We start from the raw sequence: 16,101 nt of genomic DNA, 5'->3' as shown, positions 1-16,101 counted from the left end.
TAAATGCACATTTCAACAATCCAAACATAATTTAAAAAAATCCAATAATTTCTTTGGGCTCATCTAACTATTTCTAGTATTGTATTTTGCTCATAGATTCAGGTAACAAGAGGATCACACCCAGTAAAAGATGCTAACACACTCAATCTTGGTTACATGACACTATAGGTGATGTATAGATAGTCAAACTTCAATTGTAGATAGATGGGATTTCCATATACTTGTATGCCATTAGTTTTTCAAATAATTGGCATTTTTTATGACATGGGCTTCCAATTTACCACCTAGGCCAAGTGGAGAAGGTGAAGACCCATTCATAGAGAGAGAGAGAGAGAGAGAGAGAGAGAGAGAGAGAGAGAGAGGAATTACCATCTTTGAAAGGCCTCACTAACCTATAAGACAAGGTACAATCCAAGGGTAACTCATACAAGCCACTATAGGATGAAAGAAAGGGCTCTCTAGAGCCCTTTACTGAGTACTATGCTAAACTCAAAATGCAAAGATTAGTATTCAATCTCAAAATTAGAATACATAGCCAGGTGCAATGGTGACTGTCTTGTGGGCTACAAAGATATCTCATATCTTGTGGGCTGCAAAGATATCTCATATTTATGTCTGGCGGGTCATCTCTTGCTGTGGCATGGAATGTGATCTCTGTAAACTATGTATCCTGTGGGCCATATCAAGAATGAATCCTTTACTCGGGTGGTCCCCTCTGAGTAGTTATGTGATGGGTTGGACCTCCACCTCTACATCATGCATGGTCTTTGTATCTCTGGCTCCATCGCTCCATGTCGTCGCTTCCCACTAATCCATGCTTTCCTCATATCAGCTATCTCCTCCTCCTCTACTCCAATGTGTCTAGAGATAGACTCAAATATGTAGAAATCTATGGCATGTTGTTGAGCTCGATCCATCTCTGTCTCTCATGGCATTGTCACCTCCTAGTACTATCTGATTTGATGCAATAAGGTCTCTCAATGTTATCGCATCTCCATCAGATAGAGACAAACAAAAATCTAGCAGTAAAATTGAATCAATTAGGAGAGAGGCCTAAAATTGTTTCCTATAGAAAGAGACAATGGTATCATGCTCAGATATCTCATAGTAAACTAGGCAAGTACATAGGAAATGCTCCTTTGTCTCCACCTCCACCAATGTGCATACTTGTAGGGTCCAGTGCTCTTTAGGCATGCCTGTGACTCTCCCTACCTCAATTATCAATTGATTGAATGAGACCCACATCTAGCCGATGGCAATCCTCAGGGCGTGTGAGACTCATTTTTCCTCCAGGTATTGGGGTTTGATAATCACTCCACCCTTTGATACTCTCAAAAAGTGTTTATCATCATAGAACTGGATCTTAATAAGGAAATCCCAGTCCCCCTAAGTCCGTGACTTGTAGAGCTGGAGTAGGTACAACCATATGATATGGTTGATATCATATCGTGGGATCAAGGGATCAAGGACACCCAAGCTATACTCGAAGGGAGGGAGATGTTCCATCTAAATACCCTAACTGGTAAAACCATCTGGATATGTGTGCATACCAAGCGCTGCTAATCCCACTCTCAGGTGGTTGTATAGATGATTCTAGTGCCAACCTCAGTAGTCTCCACTTAGGAAAGGTCGAAACCCTCACATTCACAGCTTGACCCTCATGTGGGATCAAGGGATCAAGGACATCCAAGCTGTAGTGGAAGTGAGGGAGAGGTATCTTCGAGTGGTATAAATTTGAGAGACTGCAGATTGGTATACGATCTAATGGAGGATGGAGGGCAAACTATTAATCATCTTGGATTCTCCATGGATCCCATAATCACCTACAGCCTCTCAAATTGCTGGTAGGTCACTCCCCCAGAAGGGTGTTACATACATGGCTATCAGTCTCACAAGTGTGTCCAATAGCCATCCCTTCGTTGAGGGATCTTAGAAGTATGCATGAAAGAATTGTCACTTTCGTGTTGCTCTAGCCGAGCTAGAACTCCCTGCCCTCACATAAGTCGTGGCTTGGCTTCCTGGTTTATCTTGAAGGTTGGCCCCATGAAGACTGCCCCTAGATAGGTGTATGATCGAGCAATCTTCTTGGATCCCCTCGATAAGTGAAGCTGCACCAATGAAATATTGTCTGTGATGTGCTAAAAAGCATAACCTTGGTCTTGCCAAGGCTAACTATCAAGTCTCTCTCTCTCTGCAAAACACCTTTAGGGCCTCTAGGTGCCTCTGTAAGCCTACTGCTGAATAGGATAGGAGGACTATGTCATATGCATACCACAGTATCTATATCATCATATCGGCCAACAAATGATCCCTCACCTTGTAGGTTGTCAATGAAAGTCATGAGCTCATCAATGCAGAGCCCAAGTAGTGTCGATGAGAGGGGTCATCCCTACTGCACTCGAATCATGCTTTCAACCCAATCTAACAGGGTTCTAGGGGCACATACTCTCCCTCTGATTGGTTCATATAGACTCATCACCTTCCAAGTCATCATCCTTAGATCTGCAACTCATGAAGTTGCCTAATCATGCGGGATTATGGGACTATGTCAAATGCCTTTCGAAAGTCTACAAAGCACGCATAGACTTTCTGGGATCTCCATCTTGCGTCCTCAATGACCTCCCACAAAGTGAAGATATTAACAAGAGTGGAATGTGTGGACTCTGAGGCCTAACCTATCCCAAATCCCATTGTCCATGTGTCTCTCTCTAGTATTAACCCATAAATCTAGGCCAATGTGTACCAATCATGAGAGTATGATAGTTCCCAGCATCCATGGGATCCCCTGCTTTGTGTATTGGCATGATGGTGGTGATACTCCAGGCAAAGGGAAAGTCATGACACGTAGCATGATTGAACATCTGTGCCAAGACCTCCCATCCATATGCAATGTGCTTAGTCCATAGACCCTCATGGTCCTAGGCTCTCTAGTTGTGGAGCCGGCATAATGTAGCTCGCACATACTGCGCGGTGAACAAGATGCATATGGTTGCCCGGGAAGGGAGGACATATTCAATTTAGGTGGTGCCTGAATCGAGCATAGAGAGCTGTTGCGTATGTGTGTCGTACAACTAGGTATGGTGACGGGAATAGGCAGTTTCCCCTCAAATAGAACCCCCCATGCAAAGGTGGTGTCACCTCCTTGGAAAGATTAAATCACCTCATCCATCCTATGTGAGTAGAACGTCCGCCTCTTCCATCATGCCAAATGTTGTGAGATCCGCTGTGCCTCAAACCTTGTCATGTGTCCCAAATCCTACTCTTATATGAGGTGAGATCTCATCTCTTGGCACTCATCATCAAACCATGGATTTTTGGGCATCTTTCCAACTGGAGGACGTACTGTGAATTCGGTCATGGGGAAACAAATTTCACTCCTTAACCCTAGGCATAACAATCTCTCTCTCTCTCTCATTTTTTATGACTTTTCCTTTATGAATGTCATTGTGGCCTTCTTGAGAGTAGCAAACTTTAAGCGTAACAAACCCTCCCCCCCGGTCCCCCAGTCTCCCCGTCCTTCTCTCTCTCTCTCTCTCTCTCTCTCTCTCATTTTTATGAACTTTCCCTTATCTGATTGTCTTTGGCCTCATTGGGGCTTTCTTGACAGTTGGTCATTCGATTTCAATCATCCCCTCAATGAGTTAAAACAATTTCTTTCATTTTCAAGGAATAACCTTTTTGGTTGATCTCAATGTTTGAATTCTTTGTAAGACTTTTTGATTAGTCCTCAATTACGCCTAACCATTGCTTTTCGTTGAAAATAAAGTTTTATGCATGTTTAAAAAGAAAAACTGAAAAGGAAATACACATGCATGTTGTCCAATCAAGGCCGTGTACACACAGATAGCCATGTCTATATTTACTTCTATTCTTGTATTAGGGAAGAGTTGCCAGATGGCAGCCAAAGGAGGGAGAGAGCCTCAATTTGAGTATTTGCGTATGTATGTCTCCTAAGTTCAGAGTATTTGCGTGTGTGTGAGGGGAATCATCACAAGACAGAATTTTTGTGTGTGTGTGTGTGTGTGTGAGAGAGAGAGAGAGAGAGAGAGAGAGAGAGGTTTTAGTGCTTGTGTGTGTATGCATGTGCGTGCATGAGGGAGACAACCAAAGGAGAAATGGGGGCGGAGAGGGGGAAGGGGCGGGAGAAAGGGGGGGTTGCATATGCTTCACACCTGAATACATGACATGGCTGCTAATCTAGTTGAATCGCTAAGTAACTGAGCATAGAGCTAAGCCAAGCAACAATGCCTACACTGGAGGGGTCTTAAAACTTGAAATTTTATTTCTTGAAATTACAGACATTTTATGGTCCAACCTTGAGACCCAACGGAGTGGGTGTCTAACTCATTGTAGAAAAGTCATACTACTCGGGTTTTAACATAACCTAAACATCGTCACATAAAATCAAACAACAAAAAACAAAACCATCGAAAAGTTGAACAGTGACAACATATAAAAAGAAATCTAGCAGGAAAAAAAATCATAAAGAAGTTTAACAGTGACAACAAACAAATAGAAAATCTAGCAATGACAACAAACAAACAAAAATCTTGTGTTCCACATGAAGGTCCTACATCTATATAGATTAACAAGATGAATGAGATGTATCATTCAATAGGCCTGCCCAAGAGGAGGAAGAAAGAGAGAGAAAGGAAGAGAGGGAGTCCGGACTCGGAGGGAGGGGGCAGAGAGAGAGATCTCTAGATTTCTGCCAAGTGTCCCCAATCCCACCAGAAAATGAGCTTTCAGGAGCCCCATCGGGCTCCACCTCTGGAAGGCCAACAACACGTAACTCCCGTTTAAGAGCAAGATTATACTGGCACAACCGTTCATCTATTCTGAATTCACTGGTCAATGCAATCAAAGTGATTGCCATTGATGTCTTAAACCGAAGGCGGAGTCCCTGGAATGGGCGGCGGGGCAATATCTGGACCTGGAGTGGGAGGCACTCTGGGAATCTCGTGACCCCCCGGAGGAACACCAGATGGAGGGGGGGGCGGCTCCGTGGGAGAGGCAATGGGGCCGGGAGAGCCAGGTGGGATGAGAGGGGTCTGCGGGGGAGGAGTACAAGGGGGAGGAGTACCAGGGGAATGGGCACGGCTTGGGGGGGGGCGGGGGGGTTGAGGGACGCCAGGGGTAGTAATAGGGGGTGCGTTAGGTGGTGCAATTGGAGGAGCACGGAGGGTTGCAGTAAAATGGATCTCAAGAGGGGGGGGGGAAGGGGGAGGGGGAGAGGGAGATTCTGGGGGTTTAAACTCTTCAGGGAAGGGGGAGGAGGGGAGCTCAGGAGGAGCGGAAGGGATGGGCACTTCTGGAGGGGCGGAAGGAGGCTGCTGGATTTCAGGAGTGGAGGGCTGGGTTATGGGAATTTCTGGAGATGGAGGAGGGACTTCAGGGGTGGAAGGGGATGGGGGGGAGTCTGAGGAAACCTCAGGGGTAATGCTTGGCGTTGACGGAGATGGAGGAGGAAGGTTGGGGCCGGGGATGGAAGGGCTGGGATCGACGGAGGGCTTGACATCGGGAGCAGAATGCAAGGGCGGCTCAATGGTGGAAGTTGTTCTCAGGAGAAGTTGGGTATGCTGAGCCCATGTCTGTGCGGGAGGATGATGACGAAAGGGAGGAGGAGCCGCTGCCGCAGTGGCGATGTCGTCCAAGCAGCAACTCTGCTGCATTTGGCTTCTTCTTCTGCTGTCGATGTCTAGAGCCGCAGGGCCTCCTGCTGAGGAAGACGACCATGACGACAAAGCTCCTGCGTGCTTTGTCAATCCCAATGGCTTGGACCACTGCGCCGCCGTCGCGCAAGGGACTGTTTGCCGCGCCACCCGCTGCGCTACACCCCTGCTAATGCCGCCACTGAAGCTCCCACCACCACCACCACAGTAACAGCAGCGCAGCGTCGCCATGGCTTCTCTTTTCAGACGTCTTGAGCAACAGCAGGAGCTGCAGCACCAGCACCAGCACCAGCTTTGCTGGTTTAGTATGGAAGGCTTGCCGTGTGTCATTGCTTTGCCTCGACACCTGGCTGGCCTTGCCATTTCTTATTAGTGAATGTGTGTCTTCGCCGGATCGCAAGTGCCTCCTCAATGCCACATGGAACGCAAAAGGCTATAACCACGTGGTTTCCCCTCAGCTTTTAGGCCTTGTAGAGCACATTACATTATGTACGGACCTCGAAAATGTACATGAGAATTTCACTAAGCCAAAGGCCATGAGTCTTTCAAATTTTTTTATTTAAAAGGATGACAGCCCTCTCACTCTACCCATCTCCCAAGGTCCTGAGATTATGACAGCCCTCTCACTCTACCCATCTCCCAAGTTCCTCGGTCAGTGGAGGATCAATCTCCAGTGTCCGATCAATTTGTCTGCGTCTGTTTAGTCTCGCCTGCACATCATCATGCAATTGTGCCATGTCATCCTACACGTTGATGCCTGCAGTCCCACTACTCGCCTCTGCACATCAAACTGCCCTCGCCTCCGGAATAATTGCCCCTTGTGCCACATCATCATCAATCGTGCCACCAAATCTACGCCCCTATAAATGAAAATCACTTACCTCTCATAAAACCTCCTCCCAGCAGACCTTGACGGTCAGGAAAAGGCCTTGGTCGTCCTTTTTCGATCAGGAAGCTATCAAAAAGGCAGCTTGCAGCCTACTTGTTGCCTTCCCAGGGCTTCCCTCGCAACAAAGGACTCCCCAGGCCCTTTCCCTCCAATTCCCATAATAAGAGAACCCAAAACAAACTCTATGGCTTTGCCTTTGGCATGCCAAAAAGCAGATTACAGCTTTCGAAGCTTACACTAGAGATGCCAACTTAAAATCCTAAATGCAAGGATGAGGTCCCTTGATTTCTTATTAAAATAGCCAACAGATTCTAAGATAGACTCTTTAACCTGAAATTTTGGAGTAAGGAGGATGCAATGAAAGACCAAAATATTCCTCCTAGTCCACACAATCTGAATGATGCACGCTCCAACCAGATGCCAAAGGCGTAACTGAGCATCATTATGTTTGCCTGTATCTCCAAGCACTACCTCGTTTTTTCTATAAGATTTGGTGTAGTGAATAATATCCTTTTTTAAATATTATTTTTAAATAAATAAGAGGCCTATATATTCACTTTTATTTAGTAATTGTGTATTGTCATAGATTGTAATGAATGTGTGGATTCTTTAGAAACTTGTACGTGATGTAGATTCCACGGAGATTATTTGAACCACTACTTACACATCTCTAATTACTAGTATGTTGTAAGGATTAATATTAATCATATTTTGTTGCTTCTTGAATTCTATGTGATTGTTCATGATTTTGTTTTAATATGTATTAACTAAATATTTCTTTAGAAGAACAATGCAAGAAAATTCTAAACTTAAATTATGCTGTGTGGCTTGTTGAATTCTTTTTTTCTATTGCATTTAGAGTTTCTTCAATCCATATTTGTTTACAAACATTAACAATTTTCTAAGATAAAGTATGACAAACATTCTTTTTTCCAAAATTGAAAACATTTATGAAATTGAATGCTTGGAACTGCTGTCATGACATCTCTTCTCAAAGTTTGCAAAATAGCTTATCTCCTTGTATTTGAAAATAATAATGTAGTGTTTGTTTGTATTCATCTGTAAAAAGTGCATGTGCATTTCACATTGTTTCATCCTTTTCAATGCTATGTGTATGTGGCCTCATTAAGGTTTATTTCATAGTAGCATAATTATTTAGACCATTCTTTATTAAGTGAGTGTAAGAGTACCACAACATGTGATGTGAGTATAAGTCCTTTCCATTGTAGTAGTATTGCAATCAATGACAAATCTAGACATGTGCTTGAATAATCAACGTATGATATAACAATCTAAATATGTAGATTATAGATTGGTTGTCTAGCTGAAGGATATGACACTATCTTTAGAACCAAGGAAATCTTTTTACAAAAATCTAATTTTTGACTACTTACTATACTTGCCTTTATACCAATCACAACAACTGATAAAATGATGATACCATTGAGGGGATTTTGTACATGCAACTAAATTACTTCCACATTTGTTTGAGTATATTGCAAACAATGACCACATGGATTGTATTCTTCATAGAATCAAACCATTTAGTTATCTATGCGACCTACTTATCGTGAACTTTCCTAGTGCCCAAATTTTTTTATAGTAGCTTACTCACATCATGTTATCTCTTACAGAATGCTCACATTAGATTTGCAGAATCAAGTTTAATAGTAAAAAAAGTGAGAAGAGAAGAGCTTCCAACTGAATTAGACTGTTTGTCAAGGTTGTTAAGTGTTTATTAAAAGATCTATCTTATGCAAAGCCTTTGTTGTTTGTATTAAATTGCCATTAATGTTTGGATTAAATTATGTTTCTCTTTGTAACTCTTTTTTATAAAAGTTTTTAGACTATTGATGTGATCTTACTTTCCTTGTATTCTAAAGATGGCTCCATGCTTGAAGACTTCTTTTGAAGAGAACCCATGTGTGAGTGTTTTCTTATCTATTAGGAAGGCTATGTTAGGGTGTTGAGGAACCTTCTCAACATCATGTTATCATATGTGCATAGCACTAACCCGAAAGAGTCCTAAAAGGGAAAGGGTTGGAAACCCTAACCCTAACCCTAAAGGGGTTTGTATATATTCATGATTTTCAACTAGTACTAGTGTACAACTAGTCATTTATGGTGTGCTCTCTAGCTGTTCCCTCTCTCCTCATCTCCACTCTTCACCTCTCCTCTATCCATATTTGTTCATGGTATTAGAGTGTGGTTCTACTTTCCGCTGAGGCATCGAGATCCTCATGAGAGTGATCGAGAGATCGAGATTAAGTGAGCATCCACTCACTTCTGTTGAGTTTAGAATTTCCATCCATAGGATGTTCATTCATCTCTTGCAAGAGTTTGTGAGAGATCTGAACTTTGAGAGAGCTTTGTGAGAGAGAGTTGTCCTTCAAAGATTTCATTCATTGATAGCTTTGTGTGAGAGATACCTTTGTGAGACATCTCTCTTCCAAATACATAGTTTGATCTACAACTTTACAGTGCAAGGCCTCCTACAATCATACAACATTGACCTGGATGACTCATCAACTACGCTCTACTTCACAGGCCCGAGTTGTGACCTAGGTTCTAAGGCGGCCCCTAAGTGAGCAATGATGACTCCTACAATAGCGATGACTAAGGTGAGCACCACAGTGACCTTTAGTTGTGATTCCCATTTTCAACTCTTGGCCAGCCATGACACAAAGACTCAGACGGCCATGGCATCGATCTCCCAACGAGCCCACGTAGAGAGGCAAAGACCAAGGCATCCAACCAAGCGTTAGTGACGAGCAATCGACCTCACGGATCTTCTGGGCAAGCAAATGACTGGATGCCATTGACCACCCCACAAAACAAAGCTCACGACCATCGACTCGGTTTGTGACCAAAAAGCTTCATGGTAGCCCCAACTACACATGAATGCTATAGTGGATCCAAATGGCAAAATCTCGTCACCATAATGACTCCTGCAGATCTAGCAACCTCCAGCTCGGATGACCTCAACGCATGCATAGATGACTTCTACATCTCCAATGAGCCAAAAGGAACCAATGGCAGCATCGCTCATGACACACAACAAAAGGCTCTCGACAGGCACACAACGGACCTTCCAACGGGATCGAGCAATGACTTATGCGCTACAACCCATGACGTCCACAAGTCCATGAGCCAACCATGGTTCATAGGCTAATAGCCGACTAGTGTCATCGATGCCTCCAATGCCCAAGTGCACAAGGCGTGATGGGCAACCCTCACATAATGAAATTGGCTAGAATCTCCCCATGCAACAGAATCTTCCATCGATTCAATCAACATATTTTGGATTCTGGTGCAAATTCCTTATCCTCGCAAGAGTGGCCACGCATGTGACATGTGGCAGTCTTACTCCATTTGACACGTGGCAACCCCACAGACTCTTATCTCTACCACATCTATAGATCTGATCCTTCTACCATGTCACCCTATCTGCCAGCTAAGCAGATACTACCATGTCATCATTAAGTGCCATGTCAGCATGCTAACCTCATGCCATGTCATCATCCTTATCAATAGGCCACATCAACAAATCCATGTCATCAGCCACATGGACAGTCTCTTGCTAGGCAAAGTGTGCACACTGTATATGCACCCAGTTACCACCTCATCACATTGCTCCATAGGCACATCCCTTGCTAAGCACAAGCTCTGCATGTGACTCTGATTGCCACATCACCTTTTTTATTCTTTTTTCCCCTCCACCTAGATCAAGGCGTATCTCTTGATCCAAGAAGAATTTGAGGGCCTCCAAAAAGGAAAAATGATCAATTTTTTGTGCTCTATGCTCGAGTCACATCACATACACATTTTGATGCAAGTATCACACATATTTTAGCCTCGGCATCAAATCCACTTCTTGCACGCACACAAGCCTCTATATTGATGCATCTAAGCCCGCACCTAAAACGAACAAAAGAAAAAGAATTATTTGTTGTTTTTCATCGCTCGACAGTTGGTCTACATCTAGTTTAGAGTAGATTAGATAATCCTTAGAGGAGATAAATCCAAATAATCCAATCGAAGCCATGCCCAAAAATTCCCAAATAGTTCCTACTCAAAGTTAGTCCCTACACTCACATACAGTTTCCATCATCACATTTCCTAAAACCCAACCACCATCAGTTTAGTGAGTAGACTTCAGAGTTTTCAAAGGCATTGGTTGATTGATCGACGAGCAAATTGCACATTATTTGATGTTGCACTCATATGCCACCCTTATGAAGCCTATTGGCTATTTTTCTGACATTTCACACTCTATTTGAGTCTTGTAAAGCCTAATGGCTATTCTCGGCATCATTTGCCCCACAAGCCTTGTAATAGATTGGACTATATATTGTAGTTCTTCTTCGACGACATTTTTGATTTGCAGTTGATTTAGACAGTGATTTTCATAGCAGATTGAGTACATTTCTTGCACCATGTCTACCACTAGCAACATCAATTTGGAGGCATCTGCTAAGTTGGACAATTCAAATTATGGCACATGAAAATACCAAATGGAGACCATTCTTGTACTTCAAGAGAAATGGGTGTATGTCGATGGGTCTACACCTAGACCATCTAACGGTGGAGCAACAAATCCCACCATTGCCACAGCACAAGCAACGGAATCTACACCCGCACCAACAGTATCTGCACCTATAGTAGATCCTACCATTGTGTGAGCATAGGAAGAATGAGACAAGAAAGAAAAATATGCATATCATTTAATCAAGCAAAAAGTGCAAGATGTCATGCTTTCAGCACAGTGAAGACATCAAAAGAAGCATGGGATATGTTTGCAACTCTTTACGAGTCTAAGAACACTTCTAGGTATTTCACCCTGAGAAATTAGATCAACTAGAGTTTTTGCAAGAGAAATGATACTGGTCATGCTTACGTACTCGGGATCAAGGATTACAACAATCCACTCTCGAAGCAATAGGAGAGACCATGAATTCTGCAGAAATGATTCAAGTCATCTTGAATGGACTAGGAGAGGGTTACAAGAATCTAGTCTAGAGTATTGCCAATTCAACGAAAAATTCCAACACTGGAAGAACTACAGTTGGTGTTACTTGGTGAAAAACTCAGGACTCAAGCCATTCAAGTATGCAAAGGTCATTCCAATGATCAAGCATTCACAACTTCATATAGAAGAAGAGGCAAAGGTTGAGCATCTTAGAGGAGTGGTCATCAGCATCAAAGTCATCATCATCAACATCCATAGCAACATCAGCATCAACATCCAAGAGGAAATCATTCCAACAGAGGAAGATTTGAAGGAAGAGGAAAGGAATCCACCAACATGTTAAACATTCAGTGCAACTACTGTCATAAGATTGGATACTATGAAAAAGATTGCTGCTGCAAGAAGCAGTACGAACAAGGAGGTCAATCCAGTAGTAATTGAGGGAATTTTTGTGGAAGAGGAAATCATCATGGCAGTGGACATTCAAGGCACAATCATTATGCCAATAAACCTCATAATACATTTCTTTCAAGTGAGTATATTCAAAAGACTGACATAGTATATCTTGACATTGATTGCAATTCAAAAGGGGAATGTAGTTATCAAGTTGATGAAGCAGATCAAGATCCTTGGTACATCAATAGCGGTGCATCATCTCATATGACAAACATCAGGAATGGTGGTTCATAGAAATGAAACCATTAGAAGGACAGAAGAACATTATCTACATTGGAAATAACACATTGAATCGAGCTCAAGGGAAAGGCATTGTCCCTATGAACAATTTCACTGGTACGAAAGGACCGGTGAAAGATGTGCTCTATGTTTCAAAGCTCAGCAAGAACCTCTTGTCAGTTGGGCAAATGATGGAAGAAAACTACCTAGTCATCTTTGATGGAGATGAATGCACGATCAGAGACAAATCTAGAGGATATCAACTACTAGTAAGAAAAGTGGTCAAGGAAGGACGCTTGTTGAGAATGCTAGATTTAGTACCATATTTGCATGCCATGTCAGTTTAGCAGCAACTAATGCCACTTTCTACAGTATGGCACAAGAGATATGGCCATGTCAATTTCAAAAGCTTGATACAACTAAAAAATCAGAATATGGCAATTGGAATTTCTAAGCTACAGTTTCTTGGAAAAGTTTACGAAGCATATTGCTTCAGTAAACAAAATCAGGCCTTTTTTTGTAGAAGCACTTTGAGCTAGAGATATCTTGATTTAATACATACAGATGTATGGGCTTAGGCAGAGACTGTATTAATGGTTCACTTTAGTACTTGGCTTTCATCGATGACTACAACAGATATTGTTGGGTCTACTTTTTGAAATAGAAATTTGAAGTCTTTTCTAGGTTTCAAGAATTCAAAGCCATGCTTGAGAACCAGACAGGTAGATATATTAAGTTCATGAGATCAGATAGAGGAGGTGCATACATGTCTTCAGCATTCATGAACTTCTGCAAAAGTAAAGACATTTGAAGACAATTCACATGTGCAAATACTCCTCAGTAGAATGCAAGAGCTGAAAGGAAGACTGGTACATTAGCAGACAGTGCTAAAGAAATACTCAGTGAGAAGCATCTTGCGAATCAATATTGGGCAGAAGAAAATGCCACTGCAAATTACTTGCTTAATCGTCTTTTGATCAAACCGATTCAGGGTATGACACTTTAAGAAGCATTCACTCGATATAAGCCATGCATTGGGCATCTCCGCATATTTGGTTGCATAGCATATGCCAACATACATGAAGACATTGCAGAAAATTGGAAAAGAGTTCTAAAAAGGAACGCGTTGTAAACACTAACCCTAACCCTAACCCTAACCCTAAATGGATTTGTATATATTCATCATTTTTAACTAATACTAGTGTACAGTTAGTCATTTGTGGTGTGCTCTCTAGTTGTGCCCTCTCTCCTCATCTCCACTCTTCTCCTCTCCTCTCTCCATATTTGTTCATAGGGAAATAGGGAAGTGGAATATATTTGAGGTCAAATTATTTTTACTCATCTCAATTGACTCAAATTTCACGTTTTTAAAGGATCGAACTCAAAAAGTGACCCACTTGTGCTGTGTTGGTAGTTGGTACAAATTATATCCCTTGGGCTCTCTTTGTGGGCCTCAACTTCTACAAAGTTTTGGGGAGCAATTGACTCTGTGCTTTGTCTTTATTTAGCACAATGGTGAGAAGGTAGAAGATTGCTACTTTATTAGTAGCATTTTGAATGTCAGTAATTTTTCCTATGTTTTAGCATAATGTCATATGGTTATTTTAACCATGGGGTTTGGTGTCCCCATGAAGATTTTAGCATTAAAAAAGGTCTTGATTTTATTTTATTTTTTGTTAATTGAGACTCTTTATGGAAGACAATTTTCAGGTCATTTCCTATCTACATTAATGTCTAAATTTAAATGTTGTTATGCATGTTGAATTCTATTATCTATAGGTTCATATGTATACTAGTTTGTGTTTAAAATTGAAGAACGTTTATCATGTAGCTATATTTTTTTGTTGATCGTATACACAAATTTCAAAATTTGAGAAGATGAGAAATATACAATTTAAACAGGAAACTAGTTAGTCCAATAAATGATAATTGTCCCCATAAAGCAAATTTCTATACGAGTATGCCTAAATATGATAAATTATGATCGGTAATCAATTGTAGGACTTTAATCATTGATTGCATGTGATGTTCTTTGCATCAATCTAATGAACTCTTGTATTGGTTGAGAATTTTATAGCAAATCTATGTGAAATCACCAATATCAAAAATTTGATATTTTGAAAGGTTTGTTTTGAGTATTTCTTCTAAGCATGGTGAAAATTTGTTGATACAGTAAACTTGGCATTGGTTGACTATGTTGAATGCAGTCTCTGTGATTGAATATTGTTCCAATAAATTGAGCCTTCTTCAATATAGCAAGAGTATATATTAGATGTATGTCTATGTTTAGCCATAGTATAGCAATAGTATAGCAAGGGTATAGCAATAGATTTATGTTTATGCTTAGCCATGAGCAAAATTGTACTTTGAATAGTTAATCCACATGTAAATCAAGTACCAACTACCATTTGAGGGCACTTAATGATGACACTAGAAGTCACTGCCAACCACTATAGATGCCTCTTTATGAGGCTTACATTGGCCATCAAACTAAGACAAGCATCAATAAGTAATATTGGGCAGTTTTTGCACGAGCCTTTGGATGAAGGGGAGCATCCAATGGGTAAAAAGGGCACAGATAGCGACCCTTAGGTGAAGGAGATTTAATTGTGGAGAAGGAACAAAACTCGTGTATCATTGGATTTAGTCTTTAATCCAATGGATTTTGTTAATTGAGTGTCATCTGCTATTGAATAATCCAAAATTGCATCTACACTATCCGAAGCAACTAAATAAAGCTATGCCAGTTTTTCTAAATGCATTACCCCTTCTAAATCCATTGTCAAAACTGACACGACTTTATTAAATACATGTTACAACTTAATTTCTCCCATATAATTAAAAACATACCCATTTTTAAAGCAAACCTAGTGAGGCCCTTTTTTAGGTAAATTATATGCTTATTGATTGACCTTTCTTGGAAATATTTCCAAGTAAGAAGAAATCATTGCATTCATAATAGAACCTTTAATTGTTTGTTTTGATTTCCAAAAGATACAAAAAGAAACCTTCATGCCTTTGCAATAAGATTTTTTATTTCTTATTTTTAAAAGTTGTCTTAATTTTTTCCAAAACAAAGTTTTTGATAGATTTTTCCCCTTTGAAAATAGTTCAAGCTAACAAATAATAATCAATTCTTTTACAATAAAGTACTTAATTCTGTATTTTTCTATTTTAAGAAGATTCTCAAGTAAGAATATATAAATATTTTGCAATATTTTATTATTGTTATGCATTTTATTTTCAAATATATGGAAAGCAACCTTCCAAACTATAAATAAAAGAGAAACTTCTCATTCTTTGGTGATAGGAATTCTCATGCTTTGTTTCTTTCTAAAAAATAATCTAGAATTTAAAAAAGTAATCAATTATTTTATGTCAATTTTTGTTTTGTTTATTTAGATAAAAATGCATTTCACATTTGCAAATAATTATTTTGATTTTTCAAAAATGTTTTAGTATAAAAGGTCTATTAATACCCTTGCAACAAGATTTTTCCTAGATTGCATTTGTTTTTTACACCTTTGATATCATTTTTGACTTGACTGATAGGATATATTTTGGTATATCGTATCATGTATATCATATCATTTTGTATATGTTTTCACTTTTTCAAAAAAATATTTGCTTTGTAACTACTTTGCATTTTTTATATTGTAATTGTATATGTGCCTCCTCCGCCATCAATACTTTAATCAAATATATTTTCCATTGTGTAGCATAAGAACCTTCAACTCAATCAAATCCATATAAATGCCTCCTTATTTAGAGTTTCATTGTAAGCATATGAGCACCCAAATTTTGCACTAAAATTTACATATTTATACCCTAATGTTACTTAAGACATCTACTTATTTAGAGTTTCATTGTGTATATGAGCACTCCAAATTTGCACC

At 40.4% G+C, this 16,101-nt stretch overlaps 1 protein-coding gene across 1 annotated transcript; it reads right to left on the bottom strand.

Annotated features, from left to right (window-relative positions):
• Positions 1–4,798: 4,798 nt before the first annotated feature.
• Positions 4,799–5,903, bottom strand: LOC147895768 (uncharacterized). Its single transcript, XM_087382835.1, has one exon. It carries the CDS (start codon positions 5,901–5,903, stop codon positions 4,884–4,886), a length of 1,020 nt encoding a protein of 339 aa, XP_087238961.1. The 3' UTR covers positions 4,799–4,883.
• Between the last annotated feature and the right edge of the window lie 10,198 nt (positions 5,904–16,101).

This window comes from Dipteris shenzhenensis, chromosome 12, assembly GCF_047967505.1.
Source record: "Dipteris shenzhenensis isolate YYH24624 ecotype China chromosome 12, Dip_SZ_1.0, whole genome shotgun sequence".
Lineage (NCBI taxonomy): Eukaryota > Viridiplantae > Streptophyta > Polypodiopsida > Gleicheniales > Dipteridaceae > Dipteris > Dipteris shenzhenensis.
The sequence above is the reverse complement of the archived record's forward strand: the minus strand, read 5'-3'. Positions and strand labels throughout refer to the sequence as shown.